We start from the raw sequence: 22,396 nt of genomic DNA, 5'->3' as shown, positions 1-22,396 counted from the left end.
AAATTATTTTTTTCCCACATGCAACTCCATTCTCTCATTCTAAGGTTTTTATCATATATTTATTTTCAATTGGAAATGCATCATGGTAGTGTGTTAAAATTGAGAACTGTGAATGTCATTAAATGGTGACTATAAAAGCAAAGAAAAGCATGAACATTTATTGCATCATTTTCTTGTAGTTTCTAATTATGCACATTTAATAAACGTATTTAGAATTTTGTTAAATTTGAATGAGTAACAACATATCCTTGTATATCCTTGTTTAATAAATATTATCAAAGCAGATACAGACATTACAGTTTAAAGGCACTTCAGGTATTCACTACAGCATATACCTGCTACGAAACCAAGGTAAAGTAATGAAAAAATCAGCGGCTGCGTAAATGTGAAAACTTTCTGAATTTGCCCTGTGACTGAATTTTCTGTGAGAAACCTTTTTTTTTTTTTTTTAAAGGAATATGCATGTTTTAAATGATAAATATCATTTACAATGTACAATTTGACACTAAAACGCCAGTTTAAAATGGCTATTAAATTATTTTTTACATTGAGATAATCAAATAACATAATTACATAAAAAATATGTGAATTAAATGTATAACTTTAATTTCTACAAATGCATAATCATGATTCAGGCTTGCGTTACAACTGCATAAGGCAACTTCACAGCATCTTTAAAAAAAAAAAAATCCATGTTTTTAAATTAAAATGTAAACTTCTCCATCTTTTTTGCCTTTAAATGCTTCAAGGAGTCTTCAAGAGTTTGATCTATTACATCAGGAAAACATTTTTTACATGTGCCTTAACCCCTCCTAAGTAGCATCCCTTGTAAACTCGACTCACATTAAGAGCAAAATGGCAAAATCTGTTGTCAATGAAACCTACCCATCTATCAGAGGACCTAAACGCAACTGAAAAGAAGGTTCGTCCTTGTAATGGTAGATCAAGGCTTGACATCTAATCCATTAGGGCATTCTCCTAGATACTTCCTTATATAAGTCCTTAGTCAACAATAGAACAATGTTAAGCTAATGTGAGAGATAAATCTACTCAACAGATCAACAGAAGAGAGCAGGACCAGGATTGTCCTCCAGGATGAGGACTAGTTGTTGACTTTAAACCAGGTTGAACTCTTTAAGGTTGTGTCTGAGGATGGTGTCTTTCACAGCTGCGAAGATCAAGCGGATGTTCTCCGTGTCTGTGGCACAAGTGAAGTGAGAGTAGATGGTTTTGTCTTTGTCTTCGTTTTCATCCTGGTACATCTTAAGAATAAACTCCTGGGCTGACTTTGGATCATTTTGGGGGCCTGAAAATTACAGTAATAAATGGATCAATGTAATGTATTGAAATATGTATTTTGATATATATATATATATATATATATATATATATATATATATATATATATATCTCAATCGGAATCAGAAAGAGCTTTATTGCCAAGTATGCTTGCGCATACAAGGAATTTGTTTTAGTGACAAAAGCTTCCAGTACACAGAGACAACAACACACAGACAAAAAATTTTTTTTATAATAATTGGCAAATAAATAAGTGTATAAACAATTGTGCTATAAATGATAATGGAATAGGATTGAGTAAGATGCAGGGATGTACTAGGATGGAGGGGTAAAAAATATATATATGGATATTGCACATTTTTATTGCATAAGCATTAAGTGGGGAACATTAAACTGTTCATGAGATAGATTGCCTGGGGGAAGAAACTGTTCTTGTTCCTGACTGTTCTGGTATTTGCAGCTCTGAGGCCCCGGCCAGATGACAAAAGTTCAAAGATGGGGTGACTTGGATGTGAAGGATCCAGAGTGATTTTCTGAGCCCTTTTCCTCACTCTGGATGTATACAGTTCTTGAAGGGTTGGCAGGGGAGCACCATTTACATTACATTTACATTTAATCATTTAGCAGTCGCTTTTATCCAAAGCGACTTACAAATGAGAACAATAGAAGCAGTCAGGTCAACAAGAGAACAACAACAGCATACAAGCGCCACGACAAGTCTCAGTTAGTCTAGTATAGAACGCATAGCCAAGTTTTATTTTATAATTTTTTTTTATAAATGAAAAGACAAGAAAAGGAAAAGTGCTAGTATTAGTTGGTTAAGTGCAGGCGAAAAAGATGAGTCTTTAGATGTTTCTTGAAAATGAGTAAAGACTCAGCTGTACAAATTGAGATTGGGAGATCATTCCACCAGCTGGCCACAGTCCAGGAAAAGGTCCGTGAGAGTGATTTTGAACTTCTTTGGGATGGCACCACAAGGCGTTGTTCACTTGCACAGCCCAAACTTCTGGAGGGCACATAAGATTTAACCAGTGAGTTTAGGTATGTTGGTGCCGTGCCAGTGGTCGTCTTGTAGGCTAGCATCAGTACCTTAAATTTGATGCGAGCGGCTACTGGTAGCCAGTGTAACCTGATGAGAAGAGGAGTAACGTGAGCTTTTTTTGGCTCATTGAAGACAACCCTCACTGCTGCATTCTGAATCAATTGCAGAAGCTTGACAGTACATCCAGGAAGGCCCGCCAGGAGAGCATTACAATAGTCCAGTCTGGAGAGAACAAGAGCTTGGACAAGAAGTTGGGTTGCTTGCTCTGACAGGAAGGGTCTAATCTTCCTAATGTTGTATAAGGCAAACCTGCAGGACCGGGTCGTTGTAGGAATGTGGTCAGTGAAGCTTAATTGATGATCCATCACAACTCCTAGGTTTCTGGCTGTCCTCGAAGGAGTAATGGTTGATGAACCCAGCTGTATAGAGAAGTTGTGATGAAGCAATGGGTTAGCTGGAATCACCAGGAGTTCTGTCTTCGTAAGGTTAAGGTGAAGGTGATGGTCATTCATCCAGCTAGAAATGTTACTCAGACAGGCTGAAATGCGAGCAGCTACCGTCGGGTCATCTGGCTGGAATGAGAAGTAGAGTTGGGTGTAATCAGCCCAGCAGTGATAAGAAAAGCCATGCTTCTGAATGACAGATCCAGATGACGTCATTTAAATGGAGAAGAGAAGTGGTCCAAGTACTGAGCCTTGAGGAACCCCAGTAACAAGGTGTTGTGACTTTGAAACATCACCCCCTCCAAGACACAGTGAAGGATCTGTCAGAGAGGTAGGACTTAACCTACAGGAGTGCGGTTCCAGAGATGCCCATCTTTCTGAGGGTGGACAGGAGAATCTGGTGATTAACAGTGTCAAAAGCAGCAGAGAGGTCCAGTAAGATGAATACTGAGGATTTTGAAGTTGCTAGTCGCAGGGCTTCAGTAACTGAGTAGAGCAGTCTCAGCTGAGTGGCCACTTTTGTAGCCAGATTGGTTGCTGTCCAGGAGGTTGTTCTTTACAAGGGACATAGAAAGCTGGTTGAACACAGCTCACTCAAGTGTCTTTGCAATGAATGGAAGAAGGGATACTGGTCTTTAGTTTTCGAGCTGGATTTAGAAATGGTTTCTTGAGCAGTGGGCTTACCCGATCCTGCTTGAATGCTGAGGGAAATGTTCCAGATTGAAGAGAGGAGTTGATAATGTGAGTAAGCGAAGGTATGGCTGAAGAAGAGATCGCTTGAAGGAGGTGAGTGGGGATCGGATCAAGTGGACAAGTAGTAGGATGATTGGACAGGAGAAGTTTGAAAACGTCCATCTCTGAGAGTGGGGAGAAGGAGGAGAAACAGTGTGTGTCAGTCATTGTGAAGTTGTCCTCAGTCTGTGGTGTGGAGAATTGGTCACTGATGGTTTTGTGAAGAAAACTGCACCAATAATCCTTTCAGCAGTCCGAACAGTTCTCTGTAATTTTCTGATCTCTGATTTTTTGCTGAACCAAACCAGACAGTTATTGAAGTACACAGGACAGACTCAATGACGGCTAAGTAGAACTGTTTCAGCAGCTCCTGTGGCAGGTTTAACTTCCTCAGCTGGCGAAGGAAACCTACAACCTTTGTTGGGCCTTTTTCACAATGGAGTCAATGTGATTGTCCCATTTCAGGTCCTGAGTGATGGTGGCTCCCAGGAATCTGAATGACTCCACTGCAGTCACACTGCTGTTTTATGATGGTGAGTGGGGGGAGTGCAGGGGGCTTTCTCCTGAAGTCTACTATCATCTCCACTCTTTTGAGCGTGTTCAGCTCCAGGTTGTTGAGACTGCACCAGACAGCCAGCTGCTCAACCTCTTGTCTTTATGCAGACTCGTCACCGTCCTGGATGAGGCCGATGACTGTAGTGTCATCTGCAAACTTCAGGAGCTTGACAGACGGGTCTTTAGAGGTGCAGTCGTTGGTGTACAGGGAGAAGAGCAGAGGGGAGAGAACACATCCCTGAGGGGCACCAGTGTTGGTGGAACAGCTGTTTGACATGAATTTCTCCAGTCTCACTAACTGTTGCCTATCTGTCAGAAAGCTGGTGATCCACTGACAGATAGAGCTAGGAACAGAGAGCTGGATCAGTTTGGTCTAGAGGGCTATTGGGATGATGGTGTTGAAAGCCGAACTAAAGTTTACAAACAGAATCCCCAGATAAGTCCCTCTTTTGTCCAGATGTTGCAGGATGAAGTGCAATCTCATATTGATTGCATCATCCACAGACCTGTTTGCTCGGTAAGCAAACTGCAGAGGGTCCAATAAGGGTCCAGTGATGTCCTTCAGATCAGCCAGAACCAGTTTTTCAAATGACTTCATGACGACAGACGTTAGAGCCACAGGTCTGTAGTCGTTAAAGGGGGGGTGAAATGCTCGTTTTCACTCAATATCCTGTTAATCTTGAGTACCTATAGGGTAGTACTGCATCCTTCTTTACTCCAAAAAGTCTTTAGTTTTATTATATTCATAAGAGAAAGATAGTCTGTACTGATTTTTCCCGGAAAAACACGAGCGCCTAGAGGCGTGACGTGTGGGCGGAGCTAAAGAACCACGAGCGCCAGTAGGCTTTTGTGTTGAGCGAGTCTGGAAGCTGTGACACAGATCCAGAGGCTGAAATTTAACAAGAGCAGCATCAGCAAAGGCTTCTCTATGTGGTATGTATTGAAACTGTATATATTTGCTTAGCGGTTTTGGAAAATGACTAAGTTTCACTTTGTCGTCTTTTTTTTTTTTTTTTTTTTTTTTTTTAAGCTGTAACGTTACATGTGGAAAGTGCAGTTTGATGACAACATCGCATGTTGTTTACTTGATGTGCTTACGCGCCGATAGCTAAGTTAATAACACAGAGATATTTGAAGCAGTTTTACTCACCGCCTGCGGTTCCAACACACGATCGTGACCCTTTTTCGTTGGGATTGCATTATCCTTAAGAAATAAACGATGTGCAAATCCAGCGTCAACCTGGGCCTTGTTTGTAAAACAAGCATCTTCGAAATGCAGGGGAACAAACACAAACACTTGCACAACTCCGTTGATGCTCTGTAACAATAAACTCCATCCACTGGTCCCTTAATGCTGTTTCTCTTTTGGTAATCTGTGCAGGGTTGTCTTTTGGTAATCTGTGCAGGGTTGTCTTGCCCTGGCAACCAAAAACACACTCCTTTTGTGACATTTCGCGACGCTCTCGCTCTGATCAGTGATTGTCTGTGCACAGCCTCTCTCTGCTCTGCTATACGGGAGCGCGCGCTCTTCCGGCAGACGTGCCCTCAGGACCCATATAAGGAAATTCCGCTCCATCTAACGTCACACAGAGCCATACTCGAAAAAAACTTTCCGAAACTTGTGACAAACCGGAAGGAGTATTTTTGGAACAGAAATACTCCTTCAAACGTACAACTTAATTTTTGAAACTTTGTCCATGTTTAGCATGGGAATCCAACTCTTTAACAGTGTAAAAAACTCAGTATGCATGAAATAGCATTTCACCACCCCTTTAAGTCCTGTTATCTTGGGTTTCTTTGGAATGGGGATGATGGTGGAGCGTTTGAAGCAGGAAGGCACTTCACACAACTCCAGGGATCTGTTGAAGATCTGTGAAAAGATGGGGGCCAGCTGGTCAGCACAGATTTTCAGACAGGCTGGTAAAACGCAATCTGGGCCTGGTGCCTTTCTTCTTTAATTCTTCTTGAAGACCTGGCGCACATCATCTTCACAGATTTGAAGAGCAGTAGGTGTGGAGAGTGGGATTGCAGGAGGTGTAAATGGTTGTGTAGGGAGATGGTCAGATTGGGTGTTGGGGGTTTCAAATCTACAATAAAACTCATTCAGGTCGTTAGCAAGTCGTTGATTAGCCTCAGTGCAGGGGGATGGTGTCTTGTAGTTAGTGATGGCTCTCAGTCCTCTCTAAACTGAAGTTGAGTCGTTCGAAGTAAACTGGTCTTCCAACTCTTTAGCTCTAATCTCTTTGTTCAGTGTGTTCCTGGCCTGATTGTACAAAACCCTGTCCCCATTTCTGTAGGCATCCTCTTTAGCCTGACGAAGGTGTCAGAGTTTTGATATAAACCATGGCTTATCATTGTTGAATGTTAAATAAGTCCTGGTAGGAATGCATATATCCTCACAAAAACTAATATAGGATGTTACAGTCTCTGTGAGTTCATCCAGATCAGTGGTAACAACTTCAAAAACACTCCAATCAGTGTGGTCAAAACAAGATTGTAAATCCTGCTCTGTTTCGCTGGCTCATCTCTTCACAGTCTTTACTACAGCAGATTTAAGTTTCTGCTTGTAGGTTGGTATAAGATGAACCAGGCAATGATCAGAACATCCCAAAGCTGATAGTGGAACAGAGTGATATGCATCCTTTATTGTGGTGTAGCAGTGATCCAGTATATTACTGTCTCTTGTGGGACATGTAACATGCTGTCTGTATTTAGGCAGTTCACGAGAGAGACTGGCTTTATTAAAGCCCCCAAGAATGATTAAAACAGAGTCTGGGTGTTGTTGTTCTGTCTCTGTGATCTGATCAGCGAGTTTCTGTAAAGCTGAGCTCATGTGCACTTGCGGAGGAATGTAGACACTAACCAGAATGAACGAGTGAAACTCGATCTTTTGTTTATCAATATTTAAATTTAAATTAAAATTATCAAATTTTACATTTAAAATTTAATATTGATTAATTAAACCTGTTAATCAATACGTAGACATGCTACTTGTTTGTAATGTGCAATCTAAAATGTGATTATATTACAGTATGTTATTAAATGTAATAGACTATATATATATATATATATATATATATATATATATATATATATATAGTCTCTGTTACATACGTATGTAACCCTTGTTCACTAAAGTATTTTTTTAATCTTAATAGTAATTAAGTATTTAGAGTAAAAGTACAAATAAATGCAAAATGGAAAAGAAGCAAATAAATATATGTGACCCTGGACCACAAAACCAAGTTAAGTGTAAATTTTTCAAAATTGAGATTTAGATAGATTCATCTGAAACCTGAATAAATAAGCCTTCCATTGATGTATGGTTAATTAGGATCTGACAATATTTGTTTGAGATACAAGTATTTGAAAATTTGGAATCTGAGGGTGCAAAAAAAATCACCTTTGAAGTTTTCCAATTGAATTCTTAGCAATGCATTTTACTAATCAAAGATTAAGTTTTGATATATTTACAGAAGTAAATTAACTTAATTTATTTTACTTAATATCCTGATGACTTTTGGCATAAAAGAAAAATCGATAATTTGGACCAATACAATGTATTTTTGATTATTGCTAAAAATATACCCCAGCGACTTAAAAGCTGGTTTTGCGCTCCAGGGTCACATATATATAAAAAAATCATACACAGCTTGAGTAGCAAGATTTTGTTCAGTTTTAAATCGCTTTATCCATTTATTATTTTGGGATAAGAATAAGAAGCACTTCATCTGTACTTAGTGTCTTTCATTCCAACACAAGAAAACATTTCTGGAATCTGCATCTGAAAAAGCTTTTTTAGGTGTATTTACAGTTTATGTATCTCAGAAGGGACATTGATGCATTTAACCTGCAACTAAATATGTATAAATAGTGTTTTGTTTTTAACATAAAACATTGATACTGATATCTGAAATAATTTAATACATGAACAGAAGTCGAAATGTGAAATTAAAACCACCAGTAGGTGACAATAATTGCCTGTTAATGAGTGGCATATAGAGATTAATTCAGAAACAAAGCATTTGACTGTGTTAATGAGTGAATCACTAAATAATTTATTCAACCGAATCATTCAAAAATTCAATAAGTAACATCATCCATTGCTTAGAGATGCAAAGCAGTGCTGTGATCTTTGTTTGGAACTATTTTCGTTGGCAAAATTGAGCAAAAACAAGCAATTTTATGTCTAAAACATAAGTAATTTATCGCTTTACTGAAATTGTATAAAATTATTATTAAATGTGTTCATGCTGATTTTTGAATCATGAATCATTGATGAATCATTCGCAAAGGTGTTTTTAGGAGTCTAACTAGCAAACGCCAGACCACTGAATCGTCAAACATGCTTTCCTGTGTTCTTCTGACTTCTGACTATTTTGTAGTAAGCAATGAACATGCTTCAGGGAAATGTATCCGAGTAAAAGTATACATTTTAATTAGGAAATGTAGTGGAGTAAAGGTTGGCTGAAATATAAAAACTCAAGTACAGATACTCCCAAAAAATATTTAAGTACTGTGACGAAGTATTATTACTTCTTACAATGCACCACAGCATCCAGCTGTAGGTAGCAGGTGCAGATGCTGAGGAGCCAAGCCGTGCCCCCTTTTTGGCATAGGCCGGGATCGTAACAAGAAGGCCAGTCACGGTTGTTATAGAACTACCCACTCAGTGAGATTGGATAACACTGGGAAAAAGTACCTGTTCCACTTGTGGCTATACTGTGGACTTTACTCATATGGGATCCACTAAGGTCTCTACATCTGGAACCCAGCCCTTTACTGGTTCTTACATCTTCACTGTGTGAGGGACTGGTGCAGAACATTCCGCTATGTCTGTCTGCCGAGGATGGAGGAACTCAACAAGGTCTACATTACGGACTCTCTGGAGTGGTTTTTAGCAAGCCAACACTAAACCTGGGCTTCTCAGTGCTTCTGCCCGTTTGAGGTGAGAATACAGGTGGATACTGGCTCCACACGAAGGTTATAAAATGTACAGAACTTTTGAGGTCAACCAGCCCACAGTCCTACAAATATCTATCAGTGAGGCACCACGAGCCAGTGTCTAGGCGGATGTAACACTTTTATTAGAGTGTCCTTCATCCTGAGTGCTGTGCCTGATAAGCCAGGATGATGGCATCTACTATCCAGTGGGTCATCCTTTGCTTGGAAAAACACATTCCCCTTCCACCTCTGTAACAGACAAAGGTCCTGATCTGAGGTCCTGAAGCTTTGTGTCCAGTCTAGGTATCATCTTAAGGCTTGGACGGGACAAAGCAAAGCTAGGGCTGGATCTGCATCCTCTGAGGGGCAGCGCTTACTGGCTCTCCACCTGATCCCTGAAGGGAGTAGTGGGAACATGGGCACATAACCGGGCTGGGGGCTCAGGATTACTTAAGAGTCAGCCAGCCCAAACTCTAGGCATGATTCGTCAGCCAAGAATGCATGCAGGTCCCCTATTTTCTTGATGAAGGCAAGCAGGAGCAGAACCTTCATTAATAGAAACTTAAACTGAAGGCTCTAATGGGCCCTGCTGTTGTGCTTTGAGCACTACAGACAGGTCCCAAGATGGTACAGAGGTGGGCCGGGGTGGATTTATCCTTCAGGTCACCCTAAGGAACCTGAAAACCAGGACAGCTTGACTCTGATAGGGCATCTTCGGGGGTCTTCTTCAGAAGAGCACCACTCGACGAACAGCTTCCACTGCAAGGCATAAGATAGTCTTGTAGATGGTGCTCTCGCCGAAGTGATGGAGTCAAGTACCCCTTGGGGTAGGTCACTTAGAACCTCTGCATCCCGTCCAGGGACCAGTCATGAAGTTTCCAGAGGTTTGGACGCAGGTGCCACAGGGTGCCCCGTCTCTTAGTCAGTAGATCCTTCCTCTGAGGAATCTTTCAGGGAGGGGCTGTTTAGTTCCTGAGGGGCTCATTAGTTCCTGAGAACCAGTTTCGAGTGGGCCAGTAAGGCACCACAATCAGGACCTGCTCCTCGTACTGCCCGATCTCGCAAAGTGACATGATGCATGTCCCGCAATGAGAACATGACTCATCCATGAACGCCACCCCAATGTGCTTAATGCCTAGACATGTGAGGCAGCAATCGTGACTATCACCCGACGCCAGGTAACGACTGCATTCAGAAATGCACGGGTGATATCGCCTTTACAAAAAGAACAAGGCTATTTTAACGTGGTCAAGAGCACAGGGGAGATGACCGCCTGCAGCACAAACAGGGGGTAGTGCAGCCTGATGTGTGGCCACCACCGCTGAAGTGCCGTACCACCAACTCGTTCAGTCTCCTTCTTTCAGTAGAGTAGTTAAGAGCAAAACTATGTGATCGATTGGCTCCGAAGCTAAAAGCTGGTGTGCATTGCACCTGCTGCCTTTTTATGTCCACGCTGTGGATGCAATCATTGCATGCCATTGTGCAATGGCTTTTTCTGTTACACTTGAAGTGGATTGGTTTCTCTAAGCGAGATCTCAGTTCATCAGTCATTACCGACGTGATGCCAAAAGTGACCGACTAAAGGGAACAATAAATATCAGATCTTTTAATCATTGATATTTTAATTGAATTACATATAGAGGTGAATTAAACAATTTGAAATCTAATCAATACCACAGAACTAATATCACAAAGACAAGTCACAAGTCAATAAATATATTTTAAAGAGCAGATTATTAGAGTTTGGTTCAGGCTGTAAAATCTCATGTAGTGCAACTTTATTAAAACCTAACATTTTAGGAATTAATCAATTTATGATATTTGTTAAAAAATAATATTATAATATACACATTTATCATATACCTATGTATACATACATATTATATATTAATAATACACATATATACATATTTAAAAACTTTTATATAAAAAAAAAAGTTAATACTGTGTACACACACATAATCCAAGTGTCCCTTGATGGTTACTCCTATTTAAATGGTATTTAAAAAGTTTTTTTTTCACAGCAATCCTAAATTAAACTCATTCCTATAAAATAATATTGCGGTTTATTTTCACCAGAATGACTAATTAAAAATGATTAATTCCTGCCTTGCAAGCATTACCTAAAGAAGTACCTTGTGTCCCAAGTGAACTGCTTATGAATGACTCACCTGTGAATTCTGGGAAGTAGGTGGCCAGGTGAGAGTGCACAATCTTCTCCTTCAGGATGTCTGTCTTATTAAGAAAGAGAATCACAGACGACTGCTGGAACCAAGGATATGTGATGATGGTTTTAAACAAAGCTTTACTCTCCTCCATCCGGTTCTGAAACACATGAGACCATTTCAAATCCACTCAGCAGACATGAGCATGAAGTCACAGAGGAACAGCCTGCACGAGGAAGTGCAGAAGTGCACTGACCTCATTGTCACATTCAGCCAGGACCTGGTCGTACTCGCTCAGAGCCACCAGGAAGATGATGGAGGTGACGTTCTCAAAGCAGTGGATCCACTTCCTGCGCTCGGATCGCTGACCCCCGACGTCCACCATCCTGATGACATCAGATAAACATGAAAGATACAGAGTGGTTCACTTATGAGTTTAACGGAGATAAACTAGAGCAATCAATATAAAGCAACATGTTACTTGCATGGGACAAGCGATTGTCTTAAAGTTAGTCCACAAGTTTTCACGCATATCTTAGTTTGGTAACACTTTATTTTACAGCGTCCTTGTTAGACATGTTACATGTCCTTACTATAGTAATAAAAATGAAATATATGCATAATTACATGCAACTATCTCTAATCCGAATTCGAACCATATAGTAAATTCACATGATGAATTATTATTACTCAGTACTTAATTGTATAATTACAATGTAACAAGTACAAGAAAATAAGGTATAAGCCTTATTTCTTATCATTTTAGTGAAGAAATCCTAACTTTTGAAATCCTTTTTTTAATTGTTTAGGTAAGACTTTATTTTAAGGACCAATTCTCTCCATTAACTAGAAAACATATTATTACTAGCATATTGAATGTATATTAGTACTTATAAAGCACACATTAATGTTTTATTCTGTGTGACCATATTTTAGATCCCTTAATCTAAAATATCTCTTAATTACCCCATACCTAAACTTAACAACTGCCTTTCTATTAATAAGAAGCCAATTAGGAATTTATTGAGTCCTAGTTAATAGTGACAATTCATTCAAATCAAAAGGTTTAATATTTCTTAAATGTAATAAATTGATAATAAATACATTGGTACAACTGTCCTGATAATATAATGAAAAACAAAGGCCTCTTAAAAAATAAAATTGTTGAAAAGATTTTTAATACTTTTCCACCAAATTAAAATCACTTACTTTAACTAACGGTCAATAAGTCTGATAATTTTACCTTTGTAGGACAAGACAAGGTGTGAAATGGTGTATTGTGACTCCCCAAAAACTTGAAAACATGATTTTTTCATTACACTTAAACTATGGTTAAAAATATGTCAAAACTTGCTCAAAATCATGAAACCAACTTAAGTACAAAGAGGACATTTCTAAGAATTTGGCGCATGCATTTAAAAAAAAAAGGTCTCTCTTGAAAACTCATCCAGCGCAATGTATTTTTGCCTGTGACGAAACGCAAGTGTGGACGCACCTGAAGATGACGTTCTCCAGGTCGAAGGGATACTCGATGATACCTGTGGTGGGAACCCTGACTCTCAGAATGTCCTGCTCTGTGGGGACGTACGCAGCGTCTGAAATCCGATCCAGATCACTCAGGTAGCTGTCACAGGGGGAAACAAATACTGTGGTCAAGTCACGGGCTGAGCTGATCAAACCGGTTTTACACCATAATACCACACATGAACAGATATGCTGGATATTTAAAGAAATGAAAATGATTAGAGAAAGCACACTTTCTAATACTAGACCTCCACTTGTGAATGAATAAGTGCACTTAATTGCATTCAGTGTGCACTTGTGTACTTAAAATCTAAAAAGTATATATATTTTTAAAAAGACTCTTTCTGATAATATAATATTATTAAAATAAAATGCCACTTAAGTGTATATTAAAAAGAGTTCGCTTTCATCAATGTTTTTTTTAACACACTTAAGTTAACTTTTTCAAATAATTTCATACTTAAAAATGTTACTATAAATTACATTTGAAATCATTGTTTTAATAATCTCTTGTCGTGTTTTAAAGAAGCACACTTATTTTGATGTGTCGCCTAACATACTAAAACACATGTAACGTACTTAATTATAATTTTAACTGTTGTATTATCTGATATGACATTTAAAGTTAATATAGATTTTTTTTAAATGCAATAAATTGCAACTTAATCATTATAAATGTGTAATTAAAAATACATTTTAATACATGGCATACCAGAAGTATATTTCAATTTAGCATATTTTTGCTAGCACATTCGGTAACATTTCAACCATGTTTCAAAGACAAAAGAAGTAATTATGAAATTACATATAAATGTATTTATATCCTGCTTAAGAGGGTCAAAACACTCAACTAAGTACTTTTATTATAAATCTTTACTATAATTCCATTTACAATTACACATAATTGACTGAAAACATTATATTCACTCTTAAGTATATTCTTTTAAAGTATATTCTAAGTACTCTTTTAAAAAGTATGCTACTTTTTTTCAACAACGGTCTGCAGAATTCCCAGCTACAAAGCTCCCAGTCAAAATGCAGTGATTATAGCATTTTAAGTGGTTGAAAATGACAAGACTGACTATTTGGCAGAGTCAGTTAGCTGGTACTCTCGCCGGCGGTCGTAGCATTCCTGAATCCCAGTGTCGTTCCATAGACTCCGGATGGCGCTGAATTGGGCCTCGTCCAAACTCATGATCTTATCCACCTCAATATCATTCACCAGTGTACCATTAGCCTGCAGAGACAAGCACAGCCAATCAGGATTGACCAGCATCTCCCCAAGGGACCAATGAGAGTGTGCAGAGCGTATAAACAGAGCGTAAAAACTTCTAGAAAGAAATAAACAGGTGAACATTAAAAAACACCATTGTGAAGTTTAACAAAACTATAATTTTGACATTTTTGACCAATTTATTATCAAATATGCAAAGAACAAAATGAATATATAAGAATATGTATGTTATCTTGAATATAAAAGGGTATTTAGTCTTGTTTCAAAGGCAGATTTTTAGGGTTCCTGGCAGCAAAGAATGGGAACATTCAGGGCTGTGTAAAAAATCGAATGTGATTTTCATGCGCATCTCATCAGTAATGATGCTCCTTTAATTAGAAGTATATCTCCAGTACGTGTGTTCAGATCAGGGTTGCCAGGTTTTCACAACAAATCTTGCCCAGTTGCTTCTTAAAACTAGTCCAAAACTAGCCCAATCGCGTTTCCGGGAGGTTCCCCGATAAAAATTGCTTCCCAGGGTTAAAATAAAATTTTTTGGAAGGGCTGCCCTTGTAAAATTTGTATTTTAGGGGCTAAATATCACGGTATTGGTATTGGTGTTGCTTCAAACCGCGGACATGAAAAACAATCGCAGACTTGGCAACACTGGTTCAGGTGGAGCGGCAGTTACTACACAGAGCCGTAGTCTACCTAGCCTGGTAATACCAGACTCTGCTACTTCACTTTGCTTCGTAGACAGAGTCTGGAATGGCATAATAGAGAACTGTTTTCTCTCTCGCTAGGGGGCGCTTGTCTGAAGTTTAAAATCATTGGTTACCCGTAAGCCAATCAGATACGTTTAGTTATGACGTATGTTATGCGCCTGTACAGCCACATTGAAGCACAGACATCATGCATCGAACTCAAATCTATGATTGAACTTCCACTGTAAACCTGTTGTGAACACATGATGATGCGAGCAAAATACCGGAGTGTACATGGCTGTAAACGACTTTTGCAGTTTGAAAAAGAGTTGAATGTTCTCCATAACAGAGCGAATTGCATCCCGTGTCTCGTTTCCCATTTCCGCGGTCGTTTCGGTTTTCGATTTCTACAATGTACCTACAATGTAAAACTCGGCGCTCAGCATCTACGTCACGGCTCTCAGCCCGCCCTCTGTTTGTTGATTGGCCCGGCTGTTTCCAGACCGGTGGCAAACAGAAAGCTCTGATGCTGTATCAGACTGAGTACAGAAGCGAAATGAAATTGAGCGGAAGTAGGAAGTCTGACGTAGTCAGGCTATAGGCTATTGTCTACCGACAACTAACACAAAATCGTTTTCAGAATCGACAAGGAATCGCCTGCGATTTTAACATCGATTTTGTGTAGATTGTCACTGAATTACGGCTCAGTGTAGTAAATGCTTACCGGTGTTGCCAAGTCTGTGGTTGTTTTTAGTGTCCACGGGTCAAAGCGACCCCAATACAAATAACGTGATATTTAGCCCCTAAAATGCAAATTTTACCATGGCAACCATGCTAAAAAAACGTATATTTTAACCCTGGGAAGCAATTTTTTATCGGGGAACCTTCTGGAAACACGATTGGGCTAGTTTTGGACTAGTTTTGAGAAGCAACTGGGCAGGATTTGTTGTGAAAACCTGGCAACCCTGATCTGAACGCACGTGCTGGAGATATACTTCTAATCACAGGAGCATCTTTACTGATGAGATGTGCATAAAATCGCATTCGATTTTTTGCACAGCCCTAGGAACATTATTTTTCTGATTTACTTTTCTGAAAACCAGAAAAACGTGGTAGGGTGGTGTCAAATTCAACCCACTATTTAGGCACACACACACGCCCATTCATTCAACAATAGCTGACGCTATAATAGGTGCATTTGTACTTTTGTAACCTCAAAACTGTTCAGGCTGAAAATGCATGGAAAAAACTGCTAAGGTGTGATCAAGAAATTTATCTACAGTTTCCAAATTTGCATGTGTGTGTGGTACCTGGTTTTCTGCGTTAGCATATGCGATCTTCAGCATGTCCATAGCTCTGACCATGGACTGCATGGCGCTGATCACGTTCTGGTGGACGAGCTTAATGAAGCCCTTCTTATCTTCATCAGTATAACCCGAGCCATGAATGATCCTCATCTGTTTAATGAACGTACTCTTGCCACTCTCACCTGTGCCTACAAGAGAGAAAAGACAAATGCATCCTTCAGCATCTGCACTAACAAAACAGTACCATGTTTTTTGGACAGATTACCAGGGTTTATGAATAAATACAATGCCATGTACGTTTGTATATCAATATAGCACTGCAAGTTCTATCTTTTTTTTTTAAAGGAAAATAATGCCAACTCCAAAAACCAGGAATTATTTACCTTTATGCTTCAAAATGTTTTTTTTTAAATGCATGAGAAACTGTAATGGCTTGGTCTCTGGTTTTGTGGCTTTGATTAAATAACTCAAACAGTAGGGTGAATCTGTCCACTTCTCATTTGTATATTTTTTCCCCAGAGATGAACAAAAAGTAAATCTGTTTAGTGTTGGGCTGCTGTAGCAAGACAAGCCTGAAATGATTCTGTGCGGCAGGCTGAACGTACGGCTTGCCAGAGTTGTGTTTATATTCTCCAGCTGCTGTGTCTTTACTCAGGACAGCTGGAAGATGGATCATTTCAAAAGGTCGAAAGTCACAGAGAATATACAGAGGAGTGGGGAATATATGAGCATGCTACACTCCATCTTACACCATTCTGAACTACTGTATTTTCTCAGTCTATTAGTATGCATGGATTTTTTCATATCTCATATTCCATATATTAACGGCTGATCCACTGAAAAGCATAATTACTGTAACTAGGAGGCACTAACGAAACATTGCTGTTTGCTTGATCACCCAAATCAGCCAGACACAGCAACACTGGCTCAACCAATGACATGAGTTTAGGGCGTGGCTATTTGATTTTCTGACCAATGGAAGATGTGAGCATGTTCTGCAATTCTGTTTGGTAAAACTCTAGATTTAAATTAATTGCAAAAAGGTGTTTATGTATCTACATTTATGCCTACATAGAAAAAGTGGCATCATTTATGCAATTCTAACTGCAGTGTAAATGCATTCATGCCACCTTTAATCAGTCTTTACAGTTATACCTAAATGCAACTTCAGGTGCAGCTTCTGAAAAATGTTGAAAAGAATTGAAAAAAACATTATACTTATAAGTTGTCAAAATATTTTTATAAAGAAATTTTTTCTTGTAATGTCTACTCAATGCTTATCCCGTTTTACCCGATAAAGACTTTAAATGATCTTTTTGGAGGTTAGATTACAAATGTTAATTTCTTGACATCCCAAATACACACAAACTGCAGTGTAAATGCATTCATGTCAACTTTGACCAGTCTATGTAAATATATATATATATATATATATATATATATATATATATATATATATATATATATATATATATATATATATATATATAAACAAGCACAATGCCTGAGCTGAGCTGCACAGAGTCAAACAAAAAAAAAAGAAAATGTATATTTGAGAAAAATAACACCAATAACTGCAGTCGTTTCCTCCGTCAGAGATAGTAAAAAATCAGAGAAGATAAAGGAGTGAAGGATAGAGCCGAGAGGAGAAAGAGTTTGAGGAGGGGTGTGTGTTTCACTGTTTTTGTTTAAAGTGCCGCGTGGCAGAATATCTGTCTTAGTCTTGGCCAATAAACAGTCCCTGAGTGGAGTGAGAGTCTCCACACTAAAGCCATTATTCAAGCCTACTTCATGTGTTAAAGCAAACCCTCAGCTTCACTAGACACTCACTTACTAATCATATTTCATTTTGTTCAGAGCAGTGGCATTATGATTTAACCGAATACAGACTTTGTATGTACAGTATATATATATTCAAGTCAGATTTAGGATAAATTGAGACTTCAGAGGCTGATTTACTGACTTTGGCAGAGCATTAACTCTCGAGGGAATGCCTTATAGCCACATGTTTCTGGAACATAAGATTTCACAATAATGCTCTCTGCAGTCGGACAATGAGGCATGATATAAATATATAAAGTGTGTTTTCTGCTGGAAGTGAATGGCCCATTTTGGTTGACACTTTTACAGCTGTCTGAGAGAAGTGCACTTTCTGGATGGCTCACTGTTTGTTAGTGTGCACTGCTGTAGTGTATAGTGAGTACATCAGTCAGAAAGTGCTTAGACACATTACATAATCTGTTATATGGCTCATTCATAGTTCATATTTCCTTCAGTGTCGTCAGCTTCAGTACATGTTTTTCTTTAAAGATGATCAAAAAAAATTTGAGCTTGAATTATTTATCAGCCAGTTAACAGAAAAGCTAGGGCAGGTTTCAAAACAAAAACTCTGTAAGTGCCAAATGTGAGTGAAATTGTCCCTGCCGAGTGCAGGAATTGTAAAACTACATTGTTTTGTCATCAGAAGGTATGAAAAAAAAAAAAAACTTGTGGGATTTCAAATTTGAAATGAAAATTTCTTCTGTGGGCCATTTTCCATTCAACAACTCTCCACTTTGCATGAATTAACATCTTGAGAATGTCCTAGCGACATTGCGATGCTTTACACAAATGAAAATGACCAGATTTGAATGAGTTCAATCCAAAACCAAGAGTCATCAGCTTTAACCGAAAGTCCCAGAAATTTATTTCACCATGATGTTTATTCAGCTAGGAAGTGTACAATGTGGGTGACCACAGATTATGATAAAAATATATTATTATTGTTATTATTATTTGTATTATTTTTAAGTATACATCTGTTAAAAGCCACAGTGACTTGTAGTCACTTTCACATGCGGAAAATATAATGAATAACACATAATTATGGAGACGTCCAAAAATATATTTATTAATTATAGACAATATACTAATGGTCAAACATTTGGAATAATAAGATTCTATTGTTTTTGAAAGAAGTCTCTTTTGCTCACCAAGGCTGCATTTATTTGGTAAATAATACAGTAATATTGTGTAACAGTTTTCTATTGTAAAATACTGTAAAAAGTAATTTATTTCTGTGATGCAAAGCTGAATTTGTAGCATCATTACTCCAGTCTGATCATTCAGAAATCATTTTATTTATTTTTTTTATTTTATTCATATGCAAATTACATTTCTTATTATTATATATTATAACATTGATAATAATAGTAAGAGGCCATCATTAATAACTGTGTACCAATAATAATTGAGTATCAAGTAATTTGGGCCCGAGCACTGCAGTGCGAGGACTAGGGGTGGCCATGGTTAACCGGTTAACCGATTAACCGTTAAAAATTGCGTAACCGAGTGAAACATTTTGCTCGGTTAAGTGACGTCAATGGCGTGCATTGAATTTAGTTGTAATACATTTTTGCACCACCAGAGACCGCCAGAGCGCTCCCAGACATTTGTAATGTCCACAAGAAGAAGTCATTTTTTAATATGAAGCGGGCAAAAAAAAGTACAGCGTTGGAGCACTTTAAAATTGAGAGCGACGGGGCAAAATGCAAGTATTGCAATACAGTGCTTAGATATTCTTCAAGTACAACCTCGTTGTTGTAATCTCAACAGCCAACACCCGGGCATCATTAGGCCGGTCAGGACTCACTGGATGCGTGGCGATGAGCGAAAGCATCTCAGCTGCGTGGCGTGTCTGTTTTTAATTCGGCTCCCATGTTAACAGGTTAGAGCTTGCCGACTGCCTGCGTGAGACGCGCGGCTCAGGCGCGGCTCGACGCGTGCATGCTAGAAATAGAACCGACGCCTTGTTGGAAGCGTTTCCAGGCAAAATATAATAGGAAAATATGTTTGTCATTTTGTACACAAATACATATTAATTCATGACATTTTGATATTTGAAAGTCTATAGGTTGACATAAATTCAGATATAAATGTAATAAAAAAAAATAATAATTATCGATTTTCAAATATTGTACCTGTCAAACATAGTCATAGCCTTAGCGAGGCGGCCGCGGAGCCTGCTTGTTACCTTCGCCTAAACACGGAAAGTTACATAACTATTACTAAAGCCTGTTCCTTTATAAGATAGCCAAAGGTCGGTGTATATTTGCTTTATACATTTTAGGCTTATTCTCAAATTCAGATTGTGTTAGTGGGCAAGATTATTAGGCAGTTTTAATAGGACAATTACAATAAGTCAATTACAAAACATAAAAAAAAACATAATTATTCCAAACCTTTAACTAGAAATTTTTTAAAAGTAGTGTATTTTGTCACAAACAGATGAACAGAATGTGTTTTATATAACTAAGAACAAATCATTTTTGATATAATATGTTGATAAAGACTGTAATTGTTTGGCACTGGTCACACCTGAAATTATGTCACTTTTTAAAGACACAAAAATATCCCATTTACACACACCCACACACACACACAACGAAAGCACAATGCAAATGTTTAGTTTTACATATTGTAAAGCACGTCATTATACAACATTCTCATGTTTGACATTTATAAATAAAAGGTGTATTGTAAAGGTGATGTAAACGTGACCTTTCTCGAGGGCCGAGCTCTTAATGTGCTCAGTCAATAATGACTCTACTGGGAGTCTGCTTCAGTTCACACACTCTGCACATGTGTGTGTATGAGTCCACCAGACTGTTACAGGTAACTCAAACCACACATGCACATCCGACAAAGCCTTTTCTCCTGCGTGTTGTGTTAGCGTGTTGTTGAGGGAGGCAGTGCTGTTGAGGAAAGTTTGTTTAGAGTTCACTGCAGGTCCTGCTTTGCATGCTTTTGCATAATAAGAACAGAGACAGTGGCCCTGTGGCCAGCAACGGCTGTATAAAACGGTGCCACAGCAGCGAAACCACACAGGCATTTCTTTCTAAAAATCCACACACGCACACAGACCCCCGAAACATTAGTCAACAAATACAGCTAGAGCTTTTCTAACTTCAGCCATTTTTATTTTTACAGTAATTTCAGTAAATGTATTATATCCGTTCCCCTTATGAAATAAAGCACACATTAGGATAATTTTAAAATACTTAGTACGGAAATGACGTACTTTAAAATAATATACTTAAGTGTGATCTGGATGTAATGATTTCAGATACTTAAGTGAATGCTATCTGCAATCAAATGAAAATGTATAATAGTTTATATTCACATGAAACGCAGTTAGTTGTTTTTTGACCCACTTAAGTAGGACATAAGTACATCTTTATATGTAATTTCATAATCATTTTTATTGTTGCAGTTATGGTAAACTAATACTTTATTGTGATTTCTATTGAACCATGTATTTGATGTATTTAAATATTTGTTATGAATTTAGTACATTTATATATGTTAACTTTAAATATATTAATAAAAAATAAATAATAAATAATAAAAGTACATTACATGTGCTTTAGTTGGCGCCTCAAAATATGTGTACATCCTCAAATCATGACAAAAGATTAAAACTGTTAATTTAACATCACTATAAAAAGCATCTTTTTTGTTTCTTTAAGTACACTTAAGTGGCCTTTCATTTAGCAGTCCTATCATCTACATTACCTGCAAGCAGCCTACAGATGTTTAAAAGAACAAGTTTAGTTTATCACAATATAAAGATGTCAATATATATATATCCCTAACTAATCAAGCATATACTGTATATTAAACATCTGTATCTATAAGTAGGCTAAATCTTTTTTCACAAGTTAATAACAGTCTATGAAGCACACGTCTTACCCAGCAGCAGTAGTTTGAGTTCCCTACGCGAGTCTTTCTTGTCTTTTCTCAGTTGTTTCTCTATCTCCTGATTTATCCTCTGCCGTTCCTTCTCCTCGGCAGACATGCAACATCCAGCCATGATCTCTCTCTCTCTCTCTCTCTCTCTCAGAGTCCCGTCAATTTTAAAAGAGCACAATCTTCAGCACGCTAGAACAGCTTCTGCTCCACACCACAGTCTGAGAGTTCATGAAGGGGCTCCTCCTTTAAAAGTCCTCTGAACATAATCTCCAGCGGTTGAGCAGAACTTCAGTCTGGATGTCCAGCGGCAGGAGAAGCAGAGCTGGACTCTCATGCGTCGAGACAGCAGAAGATCATCCTCGTGTCAGTGAAGGGCATCTGTGCTGCTGTCAGTCGCCCAGGGGGCGGGGCTAGGCGGGGAGGGGCGGGGCCGGGCCGGCGGACCACACCTGCACCAATAAGGAAGTAGGATGTCCGCATATTTTTCCGGGTATAACTACTTCACCACTTCATTATGTTTAGTGCATAAAAATCATATAAAGATTTATACATGTAATATTCAATTTAATATATTATATCATATTATATTTAGGGTCTTTGATTTTTTAACGTCCTTTATTCTCAAATAAAGTAAAACAGTAATATTGTGAAATATTATTGGGCTACAATTAAAAGTAACAATTTTAAGTCAATATATTTAATATATTTTAAAAGTAAATAATTTGTGTAATGCAAAGC

At 38.2% G+C, this 22,396-nt stretch overlaps 1 protein-coding gene across 1 annotated transcript; it reads right to left on the bottom strand.

Moving 5' to 3' along the window:
- Nucleotides 1–148: 148 nt before the first annotated feature.
- LOC128018291 (guanine nucleotide-binding protein subunit alpha-14-like) lies at nt 149–22,043 on the bottom strand. The gene is made up of 7 exons (XM_052603726.1): nt 21,659–22,043; nt 15,932–16,116; nt 13,787–13,941; nt 12,676–12,804; nt 11,437–11,566; nt 11,187–11,340; nt 149–1,306 (listed from the first exon to the last, which is right to left on the bottom strand). The coding sequence occupies exons 1-7, from the start codon at nt 21,777–21,779 to the stop codon at nt 1,116–1,118; spliced, it is 1,065 nt and encodes a 354-aa protein (XP_052459686.1). The 5' UTR covers nt 21,780–22,043; the 3' UTR covers nt 149–1,115.
- Between the last annotated feature and the right edge of the window lie 353 nt (nt 22,044–22,396).

The sequence above is a fragment of the Carassius gibelio genome, chromosome A8 (genome assembly GCF_023724105.1).
Source record: "Carassius gibelio isolate Cgi1373 ecotype wild population from Czech Republic chromosome A8, carGib1.2-hapl.c, whole genome shotgun sequence".
Classification (NCBI taxonomy): domain Eukaryota; kingdom Metazoa; phylum Chordata; class Actinopteri; order Cypriniformes; family Cyprinidae; genus Carassius; species Carassius gibelio.
The sequence above is the reverse complement of the archived record's forward strand: the minus strand, read 5'-3'. Positions and strand labels throughout refer to the sequence as shown.

What these genes read in the sequence shown, in the direction of transcription:
- LOC128018291 (XM_052603726.1), bottom strand. Translation starts at nt 21,779, where the DNA reads ATGGCTGGATGTTGCATGTCTGCCGAGGAGAAGGAACGGCAGAGGATA. An exon ending in TGGCTGAATGTGACAATGAG is followed by an intron (nt 11,341 to 11,436) that starts GTCAGTGCACTT and finishes CATGTGTTTCAG; the next exon opens with AACCGGATGGAGGAGAGTAA. An exon ending in CTACTTCCCAGAATTCACAG is followed by an intron (nt 1,307 to 11,186) that starts GTGAGTCATTCA and finishes TGTAATTTTCAG; the next exon opens with GCCCCCAAAATGATCCAAAG.